Source organism: Prionailurus bengalensis, chromosome B2 (genome assembly GCF_016509475.1).
Source record: "Prionailurus bengalensis isolate Pbe53 chromosome B2, Fcat_Pben_1.1_paternal_pri, whole genome shotgun sequence".
NCBI lineage: Eukaryota > Metazoa > Chordata > Mammalia > Carnivora > Felidae > Prionailurus > Prionailurus bengalensis.
Genome location: NC_057349.1, coordinates 86,993,187 through 87,010,718, shown reverse-complemented (window position 1 = coordinate 87,010,718; position 17,532 = coordinate 86,993,187). Strand labels below are relative to the sequence as shown.

The 17,532-nt window shown below is 38.9% G+C and overlaps 1 protein-coding gene and 1 long non-coding RNA gene across 2 annotated transcripts; one reads left to right on the top strand and one right to left on the bottom strand.

Annotated features, from left to right (window-relative positions):
* Nucleotides 1-7: 7 nt before the first annotated feature.
* Nucleotides 8-7,159, top strand: NDUFAF4 (NADH:ubiquinone oxidoreductase complex assembly factor 4). Its single transcript, XM_043591972.1, has 3 exons — nucleotides 8-272; nucleotides 783-886; nucleotides 5,764-7,159. Exons 1-3 carry the CDS (start codon nucleotides 137-139, stop codon nucleotides 6,049-6,051), a joined length of 528 nt encoding a protein of 175 aa, XP_043447907.1. The 5' UTR covers nucleotides 8-136; the 3' UTR covers nucleotides 6,052-7,159.
* Nucleotides 7,160-8,712: 1,553 nt separating this feature from the next.
* Nucleotides 8,713-11,077, bottom strand: LOC122489784. Its single transcript, XR_006299004.1, has 2 exons — nucleotides 10,728-11,077; nucleotides 8,713-9,618 (listed from the first exon to the last, which is right to left on the bottom strand). It is a non-coding gene; the product is annotated as an uncharacterized LOC122489784 (long non-coding RNA).
* Between the last annotated feature and the right edge of the window lie 6,455 nt (nucleotides 11,078-17,532).

Sequence of the window (17,532 nt, the reverse complement as noted above, 5' to 3'; positions counted from 1 at the left end):
GCGCTTTGGCGCCCATTTTTCGGCAATGGGCCGGATCGACCCCACGCGTGCGCATGCTCGATGCGTCCAGGAGGGCGCCGGTGCCGGTGACTTCCCACGTGTGGTGTGAACCCAGAGCGCATCATGTTGTGAGGAGATGGGGGCTGCTGTGTTTCGCGCAATCAGGAATTTCAACCTAGAGAACCGGGCGGAACGGGAAATCAGCAAAATGAAGCCCTCTCCCGCTCCCAGGCACCCCTCCACTAAGAGCCTGCTGCGAGAGCAGATGAGCCGTAAGTGGTGCAAGGGGGCGTTTGGACTCCGCGCGCGGGGTCCCGGGGCGGGCTTGGGGGTTCCACGCCCGTGGATCTTGGTCCAGTGGCGGGGGTGACCGGGGTTGGCCGCAGTGACTTGTCAGCCGAGCGCGGTAAGGTGAATCCCCCAGGCCGGTGACATTGAGACTGTCCCTTTGCGCCCTCGCTGGAGTGGCGGCTCCGCCCATTTCGAAGTTGCGGAGGTGGCGGCCGCTACCCTGGCCGTACTGGCCCTCGGAGGCTTTTATCTTTAATGCTTGAGGTCCGGAATCCGAGTCAGAAGTTCATCGGAAGTGCTCTCTAGGGGTCTTCACAGAACGGTGGACGCCGGGCCTGACCTAGCATTTTGATTTACATGTACAATATTTCCTATATTGTCCGAGTGATTGTTCATTAAGCAAAAAATTAAAAGTGGCTGCCTTGTGTTAAATGTTAGGATCTTAGAGGGAATTTTCTTTGGGTTTAATATCGTGACATTCTTTTTCTTAGACCATCCAGAAATTAAGGGAGAAGTTGCTAGAAAAGATGACAAACTGCTGTCCTTCCTAAGAGATGTGTATGTTGATTCCAAAGATCCTGTGTCTTCTGTGAAGGTAATGTGTGTTTTAATTCAGCAGATAAGTAATTGAACCTTTTTGTGTTCCAGGGAAACGAACAAGAGAAGTGTGGTAGGTAGTGAAAGAGAGTGAGCGCTCTGCCTGTTTAAAACTGTCAGTGTAGTTGTGACCAATGTACAGGGCATTGGCAAAACTTAAGCTCAGTGGCGATATTATTTCACAATTTGTAGGATTTTGTAAGGTACTTCCAGTGATTGTCATTTGAAGAGGAGAGCTTTAATACTATTTTCTCATCTTTAAGTGGGTTGAGTTTTGTCCCAATCTCAGGGATTCCTTTAGTGTTGTGTTGTTGGTGTTTTGTTTTTTAAAGATATATTCAGATAGGAAATGTAAAATTTGGGAGTTTATGGAATACATTGGGAATGGGACCCTATATGTAAGACCTATATATAAATACAGTGCACAAGTGCTTTGTATATATATGAACAAAACAGACTTAGTCCTTGTCTCTCAGTGCTTAGAATATTGTGAGGGACACAGACATTAAACAGATGAGCAACCATAAGTACATAATTACTGATACGACTGTGACAGAGAAGTATAGGCACTGTGAGTCTACAGAGGGACCTGTTTGTGATTGGACAACCAAGGGTGGTTTCTGAGAAAGGGACATTTAAGCTCAGGCCTGAGGGATGGACCTGAGTTAACTAGATGAGTTTGTTGGGGCAGGAAGGATCTAAGTAGGGGGAAGAGTGGGATTAAAGGAGAGGAAAGTGCCAATGACAACTCCCAGCTATTTTTCCATTCGAAAATTCTCTGGTCCTCTCTGTGTAGATTGGTAATACTGTTTGCACAGATACACTTATTAATGTAATTTTCATTAGATAAGCAAAATAAAACTGATGTAAAATAAGGTTTGTGAATTGTTGCATGTAATAGCAATTATAGGGCTCATTTATCACCAGATGTTCCCGTAAAAAAGATGGAAGGGTTGATGTTCATTTTTTGTGTGTTAAATACTTCCAACAATAACAGGTGTTGAATAATACTTCTGACTGCTGTTTCTCTCATGCTATACTAAATCATGCATTAAAAAACTGGCCCTTGGGGAGTGAAAAAAATTTAAGCTTTTATGAATACAGTTACATAGATACAATACACGAGGAGATATATGGTCGTATTAAAATTTGGGGGAAAAGTCTAAAAAGACTCGAATGACAATGAAAAACAGGTTGAAGTACCTATTTATGTTTTGCCCCTTTTTCTCTTTTGGGTAATTCATAGTTTTCTTAACGATTTGTGATGTTTGTAGACATTAGTGATACTGTGTATATATCAGTTTTATTTAAAAAAAATTTTTTTTAATGTTTATTTATTTTAAGGAAGAGAGATAGTGCAAGCAGGGAAGGGGCAGAGAGAGAGGGAGACACAGAATCTGAAGCAGGCTCCAGGCTGTGAGCCGTCAGCACAGAGCCTGATGTGGGGCTCAAACTCAAGAACTGTGGGATCATGACCTGAGCTGAAGTCAGATGCTTAACCAACTGAGCCACCCCAGCGCCTGGTGACTTTTTTGTGTTTATTTTTGAGAGAGACAGCACATGCCAGTGCACACACCTGCACAAGCCAGGGAGGGACAGAGAATCCAAAGCAGACTCTGTGTTGACAGCAGTTAGCATGTTGCGGGGTTTGAACTCATGAACCGTGAGACTGACTTGAGCTGAAGTTGGATGCAGAATCAACTGAGCCACCCAGGTGCCCCTTTTGTCTGGCTTTTTAACTTAATATTGCTATTCAAAATTCTGTCAAATATGTTAGTCTTTTTGTTTTTCGTGGTATTGGAAGTCTGGACTCCCTCCAACATAAAAGCAGTTTATCATGCTGTTATGAGTGTATATTTTCTGTTAAAATCTTTGTTCTACATAAAGATTACAGTGGTGTGTGGAGATCTTTTCAACTGGATGGCCAGTTGTCTAAATATAATTTATTGAATAACCAGGTCTTTTCTCCACTCACTTAAAATACTAATATATGCAAGTCTGCTTCTGGATTCATCAGTTCTACCTGCTTTTCTATTTCGATACTAGGATCATCTATATTAATTAATGGAAGTTTGTAATGTGTCTTGATATCTGTTACAGCCTTCTATCCCACACTATTCCCCAAAAGTTTCATGACTCTTGCCACACTTTTTTCCAGATGAACTTGAGAATCAAATGGTCAGGTTCTTTAGTAAGTCTGATTTGGATTTTTAGTGTAATTGAATTGGAAAGTACAGGTTAATTTGAGAATTAACATCTCTGTATTACTCAGCTTTGGGGGGATAGAGGGAAGGTTGCTACCATAGGATCTTTTTTCACCCTAAGGTTTTTAACTATTGCCAATTTGCAGAAAGTGAGTGATTTTTGTATTACAGCTACCCACATTGCAAGGTTATTTCTATTAGTTTTTCGGTTTGTTGTATTATTTTTCTGAAGATTCTCTCATATCAGCATAGAATTAGTTTTCTCATAACGTGTACTACTACATTTATTGTGTTTGTAGCATTAACATAGCAGTGAAAATTGGTATTCTATCCTGCTGTTTCCTTAAGTAGGGTGTCTTTAATGTTTCAGCCTTAATTATAATAAAGTGATATGGTTTCTGATTAAAAATACTTTTTTTGGGGCGCCTGGGTGGCGCAGTCGGTTAAGCATCTGACTTCAGCCAGGTCACGATCTCACGGTCCGTGAGTTCGAGCCCCGCGTCAGGCTCTGGGCTGATGGCTCGGAGCCTGGAGCCTGTTTCCGATTCTGTGTCTCCCTCTCTCTCTGCCCCTCCCCGTTCATGCTCTGTCTCTCTCTGTCCCAAAAATAAATAAACGTTGAAAAAAAAAAATTAAAAAATAAAAAAAAAAATACTTTTTTCACATTTGGGACTTTTTTATTGTTAATTTGCTCAGAGTTTTTTGTTTGCTTTGTTTTTTCTTTTAATCAAGAGAGGATGTTGAATTTTCAGATACTGTTTCAGTGTCATAATATTTTAGTATTTAATATTAAACAGAAGGGAAATTGAATAAAAATGTATATCGAGTGGAAGAAGGATTACCTGGGAAAGTTAAGAGAAAGTTAAGAAAGATAAGAGAAGCTTTGAATTTTGGAAAGTGAAGAAGTTTGGATGAATATTTCAGGCCAGAGTTACAATATAGAGGTAGAAGAGTATTATGCCTTCCAGAACCAGTTAGACTTCATTACAGTCAGGGGAAAGTGTGAGCAATAAATTTGGGAGAATTGAGATAGGATGGAGGTAATAGGGACACAATCATGAAGATCCTTATTTGTCTTGCTAAGAAATTTGGGTTTTATCTTGAGGACAGTGGAATGTCATTAAAGAGTTTCTTACCTGATTGGCTTCATAATGGGCTGGAAGGGAATAAAATGCATTTTATCTAATCAAAGGAGACCAGTCCAGAGGCTTTTGTAGTAGTGCCCACAGGAGACTTTGGCTTGAACTAGGGTGATGTAGTGACCAGGAGAGAAGTGAATGTGTTCAAGAGGGACTTAGAAGTCATTATCAACAGGATTTGGTCATTGATTGCATGTAATGCATGAGGGAGAGGGAGATGTCAGGTATAATATGACATAACAAACGCTTTAAGTTTTGGAATGAGATACAGAGGGAAGTGATATTGGTCACTGAGATAGAAAATATGGGATAGAATTGGATTTTCAGAGGAAAGGGGTAATTTCAGTTTTAGACATACTGATTTTGAGGTGCTTGTAGATAATCCAAGTAAAGATGCCCTTTACACATTTGGGAATTTGGATCTGTAAGTAAGGAGAAAGGTCTAGGTTTGAGATCAGCTTGGAAAAGTTATTAACACATAAGTAATAATGGAAGTCTAGGGTGTGTGGGGGATTACTGTAGTAGAATGTGAAGACTGAAAAGAGGGCTTGGGCCAGAACTGGGAGCACACTAACCTTCAGGGGGCAGCTGAAGAGGAAAAAGTCCACAAGAACAAAGGACCCACTAGAGAGACAGATGGAAAACTAGGAAAAGGAGTGGCATGGAAACCAAGGGGAAGGTTATTATGGTCAATGGCATCAGATCTATAGTGAATATACTTGAAGCCTGAAAAGTGTCTTCTGCATTAAGATCTAATCTAATCCTGGATCAGAGATCACGAATACCATCTTTAAAGCTTAACTAGAGAAAAGGAAACTGGCCATAAACAAAGTGTTGTTCTGGGTTTGGTGGGCATTTTTAAAAGATAGTGACTATGGCATTTTTATATTTTGACCAAATAGCAGCAGTAGGCAGGGTACAATTGAAAGAAAAAGGAAAAGGGAATGATTGGCAAGGCCAAGTAATGAATGAAATACAGGGCACAGCACAAGGATTATACTTGGATGGGACAGACAGATGGAAAGATGGGTGTATATAGGTTGGGTTTTTTTTATTATGTTTGTGTATTAGTTTATTTTCTCTCAAGAGGCAAAATCCCTAGCATATTTGAATTCATTTAAGGTGTTTGGAGGTATTGAATATGAAATAAAAAACTAGGAAACAGAATGGAGATTATCAAGTAAGTTATTAGGGCAGCATCAGAATTCTGCCCTCCTAAAACAGATTTAATCTAATCAATTCATTTTTGTTATTTTAATATGCATGAAATAATGTGATGAGTGGATGGTAGGCAATTGATTGTTACTTTGTAGAACTACCTAGATTTCTTAATGATGATTGAGCTGTAGTTATAAAATAGTGATTTGCAAAAGTGCCGTTGAATGTGTGGGTCATTGTAATGAGAAAGCCTAGTTTGGAGAAGCATATGTAGCATTTATTTGAAGAATAGTGGAGATTTGAGAAGCATGAAAGTAGATGTCACATCTTTTCTCTCATCTTGAAAGCCCTTTGTTTTTGTTTTTTGATACTAGGTAACAGATGCTGGAAAACGTCAAGAGCCAAAGGAGTTCAGATTGGTAAAAGGCCAAGACTTTAACATGATGAGTATTAAGAACATTCCCAAAGGCAAAATTTCCATTGTAGAGGCATTGACACTTCTCAATAATCATAAACTTTATCCAGAAACGTGGACTGCTGAGAAAATAGCAGAAGAATACTGTCTAGAACAGAAAGATGTAAAATCCCTTCTCAAATATTTTGTTACTTTTGAAGTCAAAATCATCCCTCCTGAAGACAAGAAAGCAATACCATCAAAATGAAGAAAATGTTGAAATTACTTTTCCTATATGTATTCCCCAAACCCATGCCCTGTTTAGTTTCTCATTTAGTTTCAAATTACTGAATGTTTAAAGCTCCCTCCTTGGGAGAGCATACTATTTATTGAGCTCTGCTGAATTTTCAGGATTGCTGGTAGAATGAATTTTGTTTTCTTGTAAAGTTTAATTCGGTTTAGGCATATGTTCGTGTGTAATATCAGCAGGACTAATCACATGTATACATTTATTATAAATAAAAAAGTTAATGTGTAATTTTAGCACATCATATCATCAGCTTTTAAATTGATCATATGATCTCTTGGGAAATGTCCTGCATCTCCCTCATTTAACATTCAAAGTTTTGCCATCCAATTTAGGTGATTAATTTATTCTTCCTATGGAATTGTGAAAGTAAGAGATTTCCTACCTTTTGTGACTATATTGTTAGGGTAAGGGAGACTTGACAGTGAGGTAGGATAACAGTATTTCCCAAATGAAAGCAGACAGGAAAGTGGACACAAAATCAATAGAAAGTACATTTTTATTATTATAGGGAATAACAGTGAGGACTTCTCTTGTTTTGAATTGGTTTTATGTATGGAATAACTTCTTAAAATTATAAAAAGGAATTGATATTTATGAAATTTTAGCAGTCTCTGTTTTGACAAACGGGTAAATCCAGAAGCTTTCAGAGAAGCAGGCAGTCATGAGAGCTGTCTGGAAAAGTAACTTCTCTGGATTTAATAGAGAAATAACAAGAAAATTGTGAAGAATGGTTAAATCAAAGAACCATGGTAAATGAAATTTGGTGATGAATTATATGTATGTTTTCTCATTTAAATGCTGGTTGAAGGAAGAGAGAAAAAATTGCAAGAAGCGTGAAATGTGATTATTGGAAGGGACCTGGGAAATTGCTGCTTCGTCAATTGAACTAACTTATGAGTACAGTGTGTATTGGCACTAGGGTCTTGAGTGAGGTTATGTAAGTTTAGCTCTGTCATATTACCACCCGTGGGATCTTGGGTAGATTGTGTAGCCTCTTGGAGACTGCATTTTCTCTAAAAAATGAACAAAATGCTGCCTTATTTAACTCTAATGATTACCGTGAACATAAATAACAATAAAGGACTGGACAAATAGGACTTGTTTTTTGCAATTAAGAACAGAGAGCTGGGGAGGTTTCATGACCTATTTAGGATTATTCTCTAGTTTATGACCTAGCCATGTCCAAAATCTAGGTTTTCAGATTCCTAGTGTTATGTTTTTTCTGGTGGGCCAAAAAGCATATTTCAAAAGAGCAGGAAGTGTAAGTTACAGGAATATTGGAAATGTGGTAAGAAAAGTTCCAGGTTACCTGTGTCCTTCTGAAGGAATACAGACATGCACTACTTCCCAGGGATTCCCTTGGGAATGGTATGAAAGATGCTGAGGAATTCAGCATGATGACGGAAGAAAGCATTTGCAATGCTGAAAAGAGAAAAATGGGCTGAGATGGGAAATGTTAAGCTTGTTTTCAACTGCAGGTTCATTACGTGAATAAACTGTACCTTGTTTATATTTGGTTCAAAAGTGTTCTTTTAAGAAAACAACTGTATAAAATTGCATTTCAAAATCAATCTGTCCACAAAACTGTTTTCCTTTATCAAATAAAGGTCAATACTTGAATTACAAATACTGCTATTTCTGAGCCATCTTCCCTATTCAGATCTACTACACTGTGGTTAGACGTATGTAAATCTGGCTGTTATATGGTGTCACAAGATAAAATAAAGTACTTCCATATCTTTCATTGGCCTCGTACTGCTTTTTGTTATATGTAGGAGAGCACTTGAGTAGTAGTGGTGTCACAGAAAGCATGGAGTTTAGATTTAGAAAACCTGGGTGTAGATCTCAGCATCACCACTAGCCGATAATATCTTAAAAGCAGTGACTGTGCTAGGCACTGATCTCGGTGCTTTACATTTACTAACTTGCTTGATATTTACCATAGGCAGGGAGAGAAGTACTGTTTATCATATTTTACAGAGGAAATTGAAGCACAGAGATCTAAAATAACTTTTAAAAGATTAGTAAGTGTTGGAACCTGGATTTAAACCTTAGTAGTAGATTATTTTCAAAATCTTGTGCTCCTAAATGTTTTACTGTGTTGCCTCTTTGGGATTGTAAGAATTAAGTGATGGCATTCAAGGTGCAGGACTACTCAGTGCCCACCGTATATGAGAAACATGTCTGGGCCCTCTCTGCTATGATAGACTGGTTTAGTAAGTCTGAAAGATGCCTTTGTTGATGGCTTCTAGATCGGGGGGGGGGGGTGTTTTAAAAAAATATTTAATGACTAGTATGGCAGCATTAAAAAATATTTAATGTCCAGTGTGTGCTGACCATCTGTGGAGATAAAATAGTTGCAGTGTCTGGGTCTAAAGTTTATTGTGAAAAAAAAAACAAAAACGAAGGAACAGTAGATAGAGGGTAGCTTTGAAGGAGAGAAGCTTTCCAGGTATGAAAAAGGGAGGAGGGAAAGAATTCCTGGGGATGAAAAGACTTGGGGTTAGTCAGGAGAGGAGGCTGGAAGTTTAATCATAGGGTGGGGAGGAGAACAGGTCCAGAGAGCCCATAAAACAAAAGCTGCCAAAGTAGGTACATTCGGTAAAGCTCTATGATAAACAGGGTTACCATATAATTTATTGCCCAAACTGGGACACTTGAGAGTGAAAAGGGCACCGATTACATTAGAACAATAGGGACAATAGCATAAACTAGAATATCTTAGGTAAGCTAGGATGTATAGTCATCCTAACCACAAAAGGCATTAATGGAGGTCTTGAAGGCCATCTCACCAATGACCCCTATCTGTGCCAGAGGGCTCTGATTGGCCCCAACTAATGCTTGTACATGGACATTCCCTCCATATCTACTCCAAGCCCTTAAAACACCCATAATCCCAAAAAGAGGAGGGTAGAGCCCTGGACAATTAGTGATTAGGAAGCTTCTGTACCCATAACTGGGTACCCAACACTGAACGTATAGAACTGAAGCAGTTCGAAGCACCCTGAATTGGGGCAGTGCTTTAAGACAGTTTGTCGGGTACAAGTTGAAAATATATAAGAAATGAGCACACATAAAGGGTTAAAATAGTTTTATGCATCTTAAGTAGCCATCTTTATAGTAGCTACTCTATCTTACTTGTCCTGACAAATACCGATCCATTAAATACTTAGAAGGAATATCTATCCATTTGTTTATCTGAATATTCCATATCTTCTGCTTTAGGAAGAAATAGGCCTGAATTACTCGTTAGGAGAAATGATGAAATATCAGAAGCACTTAGATCTAAATCCCTATATAAAAACCAAAGCAGAGCATTTGGGTCACTAATTCCATGGTCTTTCTTTGCCATTGTCTGTGCTCCAACAGAACTATGTCTCAGGAATACCTGTGAGGAGAATGGTAGAAGAGGAGCTCACCAGTTAAAAGAACAGTATCCTGAACAGACACGATGCTCTGTAATTTTTTAGTGTGTTGATGTGAAGTATATAGTTGGTAATACCAACATTGCTTCCTCCTTGCTTCCTGTGGGGGAAAAAAAGCAACAGGTAGGTCATTAGAAAGATGAATAATTTTGGAACAAGAATTTAGTCAAAATGGGATAAGCCAGTACTTGGGGGTTGAGTAGGAATGCCTGAAATGAAAGGAAATAGCAGTGTACAGTCTTGAGCAGGAAGATTTCTTGGTTGCATGAGAGAATATAACCTTTGGAAGAGTTCATCTACTTTTGAAAGAGGAAAACCACAACAATCCCACCTGACTGGGGATATACTCTGAGTATGGCTCCAAAGCAAGTAAACGAATAAAAAGACCTATGTGAAGTGGAAGATTGATTACTGACAGCCACAGCTGGAAACAGAGGGGGCCACTGAGGAAACAAACAATAATTTTATTTATTTCTAAAATAAGCCTCAGGCCTTTCTCTTATTTCAGAAAGGTAAATATTGATTAAATCTAATACATGTATATTTGGTAGTAAAAATTCCATTTAGAGCCAAATTTTTCTTTAAATGTCTTACTGCATTTTGAGGTAAGCATAATACAAATCGTCCAATAATTGAGTTATGTAATGAGGATTATTACTTTAATTTTAGAATGATCTATAACTCCCTTTCATTTTTCAGTGATGATCACTACATAACAGTATATTTTTGTATGATATTTAAATTTTATTTATTTTTATTTTTTCAATATATGACATAATCTCACCTATCTTTATATGGATTGATGAGCATATAAACAGATGCTGCTTTTTAATTACCCAAATAAAAAACAATACAAATGGGCTCCTACTTATTATATAGATTATTATTGGCATAGGAAAACGCTTGCATAGAATATTCAATTCTCATTAACTCTATTCATCGTTCCTTAGGCCGTCATCCATTCATTATTCAATCATTTCTGTATGCCAGTACTGGTCCATAACTGATTCTATTAGTTCAGATAAGAAGCTTAGAAATGGAAAAACCACTTAAAGTTTGTCTTATAGAAAGAAAGAAGTGAGAGGAAGGGAAAGAGGGAAAGTGGAGGAAGAGCGAGAGAGGCAGAGAGAGAGAGGGGATGAGAGAATGGGAAACTATTTTTTGCTTTATAAGAATCCCAGAAATACATCATCAAAGCAAAATGAGTACCTTTTCTCCTCTTAGGTTATTTTTTTGTTGCATCTTTTCCCTTTATTGCTGGCCCTGGTGCTTCTGGAGGAATAGCAAAAGGTAAGATAAAAGATTTTTTGAAGGACTAGATGTAAAAGATTATAAAGCCTCAAAACAGCATCCTTAATGAGACCTTTAAATATTTAGGTTGACACATTCTATTTTTTAAGAGACCCGCTTTTAGGTAGGTCAAATGTATGACCCAGTTCTGAATGTAGGTATGAGATTAATAGTATGATTTTTTTTTAATGTTCTCTGCTTGCTCAAGTCATTTATTAAGCCAAAAGAAGACATTTAAACTTTGCTTAATGGTTGTTGTTTTTTTTTCAGTGTACTGTTACTTATTTTGAAAGAGCTATAGAGAGCAACTGGGGAAGAGCAGAGAGAGAGGAAGACAGAGGACCAAGAAGTCTCCATGCTGTCAACACAGAACCCAACGTGGGGCTCAAACTCGAACTGTGAGATCACGACCTGAGCCAAAATCAAGAGTTGGACGCTTAACCGACTGAGCCACCCAGGTGTCCCTGCTTAATAGTTTTTTAAAAGTGGCTTTTCAAGTCATTTGAATCAGTCAGTAATTACATCAATACTATTGCTAATTATTCATTCACCACAAACACTTACCAATCTATCTACGGTGTGCCAGTTACTATTCTAGAAGCTGGGGGATGCAGCCCGGAAGATGAAGTTTTACACAACTTACAGTTTCACAATATTGGCTGCTGTTTCAGTTATCTGTTGTTTTTGCTCCACAGCAAACCATCTCAAAATCTAGCAGCTTAAAACAACAGTTTGTTATTGTCTCTCATGGTTTTGTGGATTGTTGGAGCTTAGCTGGGTGTTTCTGCCCTGGGTTCTCATGTAGAGACATGGCCGGGGCTGGTGTCATCTGAAGCGTCCAAGATGGCCCACTCACATGGCAGCTGACGCAGGTTGTTAGGTGAAAGTTCAGCTAAGACCGGATGGCAACATCCACAGGCAAGCGCTGCATGTGGGATGAGCTTGTTGTAGCTACAGCAAATGGCTGGGTTCCAAAAGCAAATGTTGCAGGACAAAGAAAGCGGATTGTCAGAACATGACTCCTTTATTCTATTTGTCAGAGCAGTCACAGAGCCTGCCTTGATCCAAGGGTAGAGGACACACATAGTCCACACCTCTCTATGGGAAAAGTGTCAAAGAATTTGTTGCCATCTTTGCCCTTTGCGGTGCATCATATCATGAAACGCGTGCTGCCAATTTGTCTCATTTTGATGGTGTTAACTTTGATAGCTAGGTTAAGGTGGCATCTTTCACATTTTCTCTGTAAAATGACTAATTTTCCTCTTTTAGTGAATAAGTCACTGATTAGGAAGGGGTATGAGGTATTAGAAGTGTTCTCTGTCTTGACCTGGGTAGACGTTGCATTAGTATATACATATGTATATCTATATCAAGCTGGGCATTTCAAAATAAAGTATTTTACATACTTGAGTTGTTATGCTTAATACCGCAATAAAAAAATTTAAAAATCCAAGTTGCCATCTCACCTTCTTGACCCTTGCCCAGCTGTACTTTGTTTGGTTGGTTTGGCAATGATTCCACTAGTGTCTCAATGACAAAGACTGTAAAACTCAGACACCTCTGGCTGTTCTCTAACTCACCCCCACCTTCAACTCTAGGCCTGAGTCATGACTCTCTGTAATTCATTTTCCAACTGGCATCCAGACTGATTTTTCTTTAAAAATGCAAATATGAAACTGTTGCTCCCCTGCTTTAAATTCATCCCATCGGCCCTAGGATAAAATCCAAATTTGTTAAATTATAAGGCGCTCCGTGTCTGCTTAATCTCTCCAAACTCATCTCTCATGACTTTCTCCGAGTGAACTCCAGTCCTCCCAATGAAGTCTCCTCCTGATGAATGTATTTACCTATGACCTAAAGTGCAAAATAGCACTTCAGGGGTTTATTGAATGGTAATTTAGTTCAATTCTGTGTAATGAATATTACTGAGTATTAATTGAGTGCAATCTCCGAGCTGAGTATAGAGGTAAGTTATGGTAAGGAATTAACAAAGTCTTTGCTTCCTGCTCAGATAAGAGTACAAATTACCTCACTACAGGGCAGAATTTAATAAGGGCCCTAAGAAGTATAAACACAATGCAATGGGAATTCAAAGGAGGGAGAGATGAGAAGCCTCCTGTGCAGGGTTTATTTGCCTTAATTAATGCTACTGTCCCAAGGAGAATGAAGCTGCCATGTAAGGGGGAAAAATCATAGAAATGTAATTAGTTCATCAAAGAATTAAGTTTCCAGACAGCCCAGTCCCTCTGGCTCTAAGGCATAGTTGGTGACTATAGACAGAAGGTCTTCCACTCCCTGTGAACATACTTTCACTTTTCTTGAGAGGCTATTGAAAGGATTTGCCTTTTGTGTGTCTTTGATACTCTTAGGCTGGTAGATACAGTTTCTATTTTTAATTTCTCCTTGCAGAGCACTGCTGTGGCTGGAGCAAGCGTAGGCTGAGATTCTCCCTGGGACACTCACTACAGGGCTTGTGTGTGGAACAGAACATGCCATCCCAAGAAAGACTTCTTTAGTGTTTAAGAAGTGTGACCTCTGGCAAGGTCCCAGGTCTTCATATTTCGTTAGATACCTAATGTCCCTTTTATACCTAGTGTTTATATTTATAGACATTAGAATCCTTTGTGCAGCTGCTATGCAGAAGAGCCAGAAGAGTGGGCTGTAGTAGTCTGTTAGGGCTACTGTAACAAAGTACCGCAGACCCGGTAGCCCAGACAATAGACGTTTTCTCACAGTGCTGGAGTCTACAAGTCTGAGATCAAGGTGTTAGCACAGTTGTTTCTTCTGGGGCCCCTCTCCTGAGTTTGAAGTCTTCTTGCTGTGTCTTCACACAGTCTTTCCTCTGTACCTGTGACCAAAAGAACACCAGCACATTGTGGGGGCACCTGGGGGGTTCAGTCGATTAAGTGACAGACTTCAGCTCAGGTCATGATCTCAAGTTTAATGAATTTAGGCCCCGCGTAAGGTTCTGTGTTCAGTGCAAATCCTGCTTTGGATCCTCTGTCTCCCTCTCTCTCTCTGCCCCTCCCTCCACTGGCTCTCTCTTTTGCTCTCAAAAATAAATAATAAAACTTTTTTTTTTGTTTTGTTTTAAGTTAAAAAAAAAAAAAGAAGAAGAAGAAGAAGAGGCTCCTGAATGGCTCAGTTGGTTAAATGTTCAACTTTGGCTCAGGTCATGATCTCATGGTTCCTGGGTTCGAGCCCCACATGGGGTTCTGGGCTAACAGCTCAGAGCCTGGAGCCTGCTTCGGATTCTGTGTCTCCCTCTCTCTCTGCCCCTCCCCTGCTTGTGCACGTGTGTGTGCGCTCTCTCTCTCTCAAACATAAATAAACATTTGAAAAAATTAAAAAACAAAACAAAACACAAACAACTCCAGCACATTGGATTGGGGCCTACCCTAATGATCTCACTTAACCTTAATTACCTCTTTAAAGGCCCTTTCTCCAAATATAGTCACATTCTGAGGTACTAGGGGGTAGAACTTAAACACACAAATTTTGAGGGAACACAGTTCAACCCATAGCGCCAACCTATGTCAGATTTTAGCCGCACATAATTATTTGTAGGGACATAATGTGATCTTGGTGCTTTTTACATTGCATAAAGTGCAATTTAGTTTGTGCTGTGGTATAGCCTGAACAATTCTGTTAATGATAATTAGGTGCAGTCCCCATTGAAACACCCCATAGCACTGGGTGGCATCTTAGGATAAGGTCCAACTCTTTTGTTTTGCAAGTTCAGGTATGGTGTTTAAAGTCAAATAATTAAAAGCAGAGTCTAGAACTCAGGGTCTTGATTCCCTGATTCACCATGTAATGTTACACCTATCTTGTAACATCACTTAATTTTCTAAAAATGACCTGGAAACCTTGCAAGATTTTAGAGTCTTTTGCCCTTAGAAATAAAATTAGCAGGAGGTCTGGTCTAAGTTTAAGGCTTCTAATCCAAAGCACTAAGACTTCTTAGTGCTTTGAAAATATTCACAACCCATAGGTAATACCTGTGATAATTTTTCATAAGTGAATTAGAGGGTATGGAGCATATTAATGAGGCATGCCTGTATTCAAATGTCAGCTTCTCCCGCTGATGAACAAGTTACTTAAACATTCTCAATTTCATCTCCCCACCAATGAAGTTCCCCCACTATTCATTTAGCTGTTAGAATATATCAAAATAATAAGAAGTAAGTGTCCAATCTTCACTATCTTTAGAATAGAATAAAAGCCACATCATCATAGCAATGTAAAATTTTAATATATTTCCCTATCATAACTGTGATAATGATTTAAAAATACTGGTTTCGAGGCCTATTGCAAAAGTTTTTTCCTGCTATTTTTGTTACAGCTTTGTATTTTTTAAAATGCTTATTTATTTTTGAGAGAGAGAGAGTGCAGGGGAAGGGCAGAGAGAAAGGAAGACACAGAATCCAAAGCTGGCTCCAGTCTCCAAGCTGTCAGCACAGAGCCCAACACAGGGCTCCAACTCACAAACCATGAAATCATGACCTGAGCTGAAGTCAGACGCTTAACCTACTGAGCCACTCAGGTGCCCTACAACTTTGTAAGTTTGAATCCTCATTACTTCACATGTGCCCTCAGATTTATGAACTTTTATCACAATTTTGAAATTTTTTTTTCAGAATGTATAATACAGTTTATGAGTATAAAATAAAGTGATTTCACCAACTGAGAGTTTAATCAATTATAGGGAAAGCAAATTCTGTAAAAAGAATGTTATTAATTTAGGAAGGTGTCAAACTTGATTTGAGGTAACTTAAGAGATAGTATGAAATATAGGACATTATAAAGAAGATTCATTCTTAAACATTTAACTTAATACAAAGTGCAATATAGTCAGACTCCATCACTTGGTATTTTAGTATTTGGGGGTACCAGATAGAAACAGACCATTTAAATAAAAGTGATCTCTAAGAAGAAAGCAAGTAATAGGTATATAGGCAAACTCTTAGTTGGAGGCAAGTACTGAGAACTCATTTAACTTGTTCTGGAGAATAATTTGCTTTTAAAATCCAAAATTGCTTTAAAGATTTAGCACATTACTAGGTATTTGAGGAGATTATGCTTATTACAATGGATCCCTTCTTCTTCCAACTGGACTTCCACTTAGAAAGACATGCATGTTTACATATCTTTGCTTGTCCTGCAAATTTACAAAGAGCAAAACTGAACTCCTTTAAAATTATTGTCACTGGTGCAGCTTCCATTTTTGTAATTTTCATTTGGGAGATTTCAATCTGACTCCAAAGGTAGTAAATTTTTATGAAATGAATAATCTGTGGGAAGCCCAAAAGTAAAACCTTTTATTCCTTTGTAGAGTATTATAAGTATATGAAACATTGAGTTTATAATGATAATGGTGATAATAATAATGATACTTTTATCATAGCTTATAGTTACAGTGTATATCATTTACTAGGCATAGTAGTAAGCACTTTATATTCCTTATTTCATTTTATCTTCACCATTACTCTACATGGTAACTTCTTTTATTATCCCCAATTTCCAGGTGAGAAAATCTTAGAGCACTAAATACTTGCTTGACCTAAGATCATGTCGCTAGTCAGTGGGGGAGGGGCTAGGGTAGGAGTACTTCCTGTCGAAAGCCCAGGTCTTGACCACAGTGATGGTGGGCTACCATACCTTTACCATCACCACACCTGTATTCTACTTGTAAGGCTCAGCACCTAACGACCAAGACTCCTTTTTTTAAAAAAAAATTTCTTTAATGTTTATTTTTGAGAAAAAGAGAGAGAGAGAGAGACAGAGTGTGAGTAGAGTAGGAGCAGAGAGAGAGGGAGACAGAATCCGAAGCAGGCTCCAGGCTCTGAGCTTTCAGCATAGAGCCCGATGTGGGGCTCAACTCACAAACCACAAGATCATGACCTGAGCCCAAGTCGGAAGCTTAACCATCTAAGCCACCCAGGTGCCCCTCCTTTTAACTTGGAGGCTAGAAACAACTATAACCATTGCCTAAGCTTCCCAGAAAGATAAATTTCAAAGGGAAATGAAATACCACGATGAATCTTACAGGCTAAGCAGTTATTGGGTTGGACATAAAGGGAAAGTTGGGAATTCACCGTGAGCAAACATTTAGTAGAGAGAGAGCCAGCCACATTATGTCAAGGTTTTGAGGTGAGATAGAGAATATGGAAATGGTCAGTCAATTTACTCAGATCTGAGTCAATACTTTGCCTTGCATTCTTTTATCCCACATCCCTCTGCCCCCCTACCAAGGATTATGCCTTTGGTTTCTTTATTTAACAGGTTTGGAGGGCCTAGACTATCCTGTATTGCTAGAGCCTATCTTATATCACGTTCTTTCTTGAGACTCTGCAGTCTTGCTGTTTGCCATATCTTTGATGAATCAATGCTGGCCTTTGAGGTGCACACACATGGTTCTGCATAGTATCCTTGGTGATGGGATGCTGATAGAGGCTTTCCAATGAGAATTAACTAGACCTTCATACCTCAGGCATCTCAAGGGCTCAAGGAAGAAAGGTCAGCTCCCTAAATGAGACTCCTACAGACAGGTACCAAAAGCTCTCTCCTCTGTTAACAACATCTTATTAAGTTTACTGTGGCACATTGGTTGATTGTTCTGGTGATTGTAAGGGAGAGAAGATGGAGCCAGGAAGGGCAGTGAAAAGTTTTGCTTTGAGGGGAGGGAGATGGGCTCTAACACCTTTTACCTGAGCTCATCCTC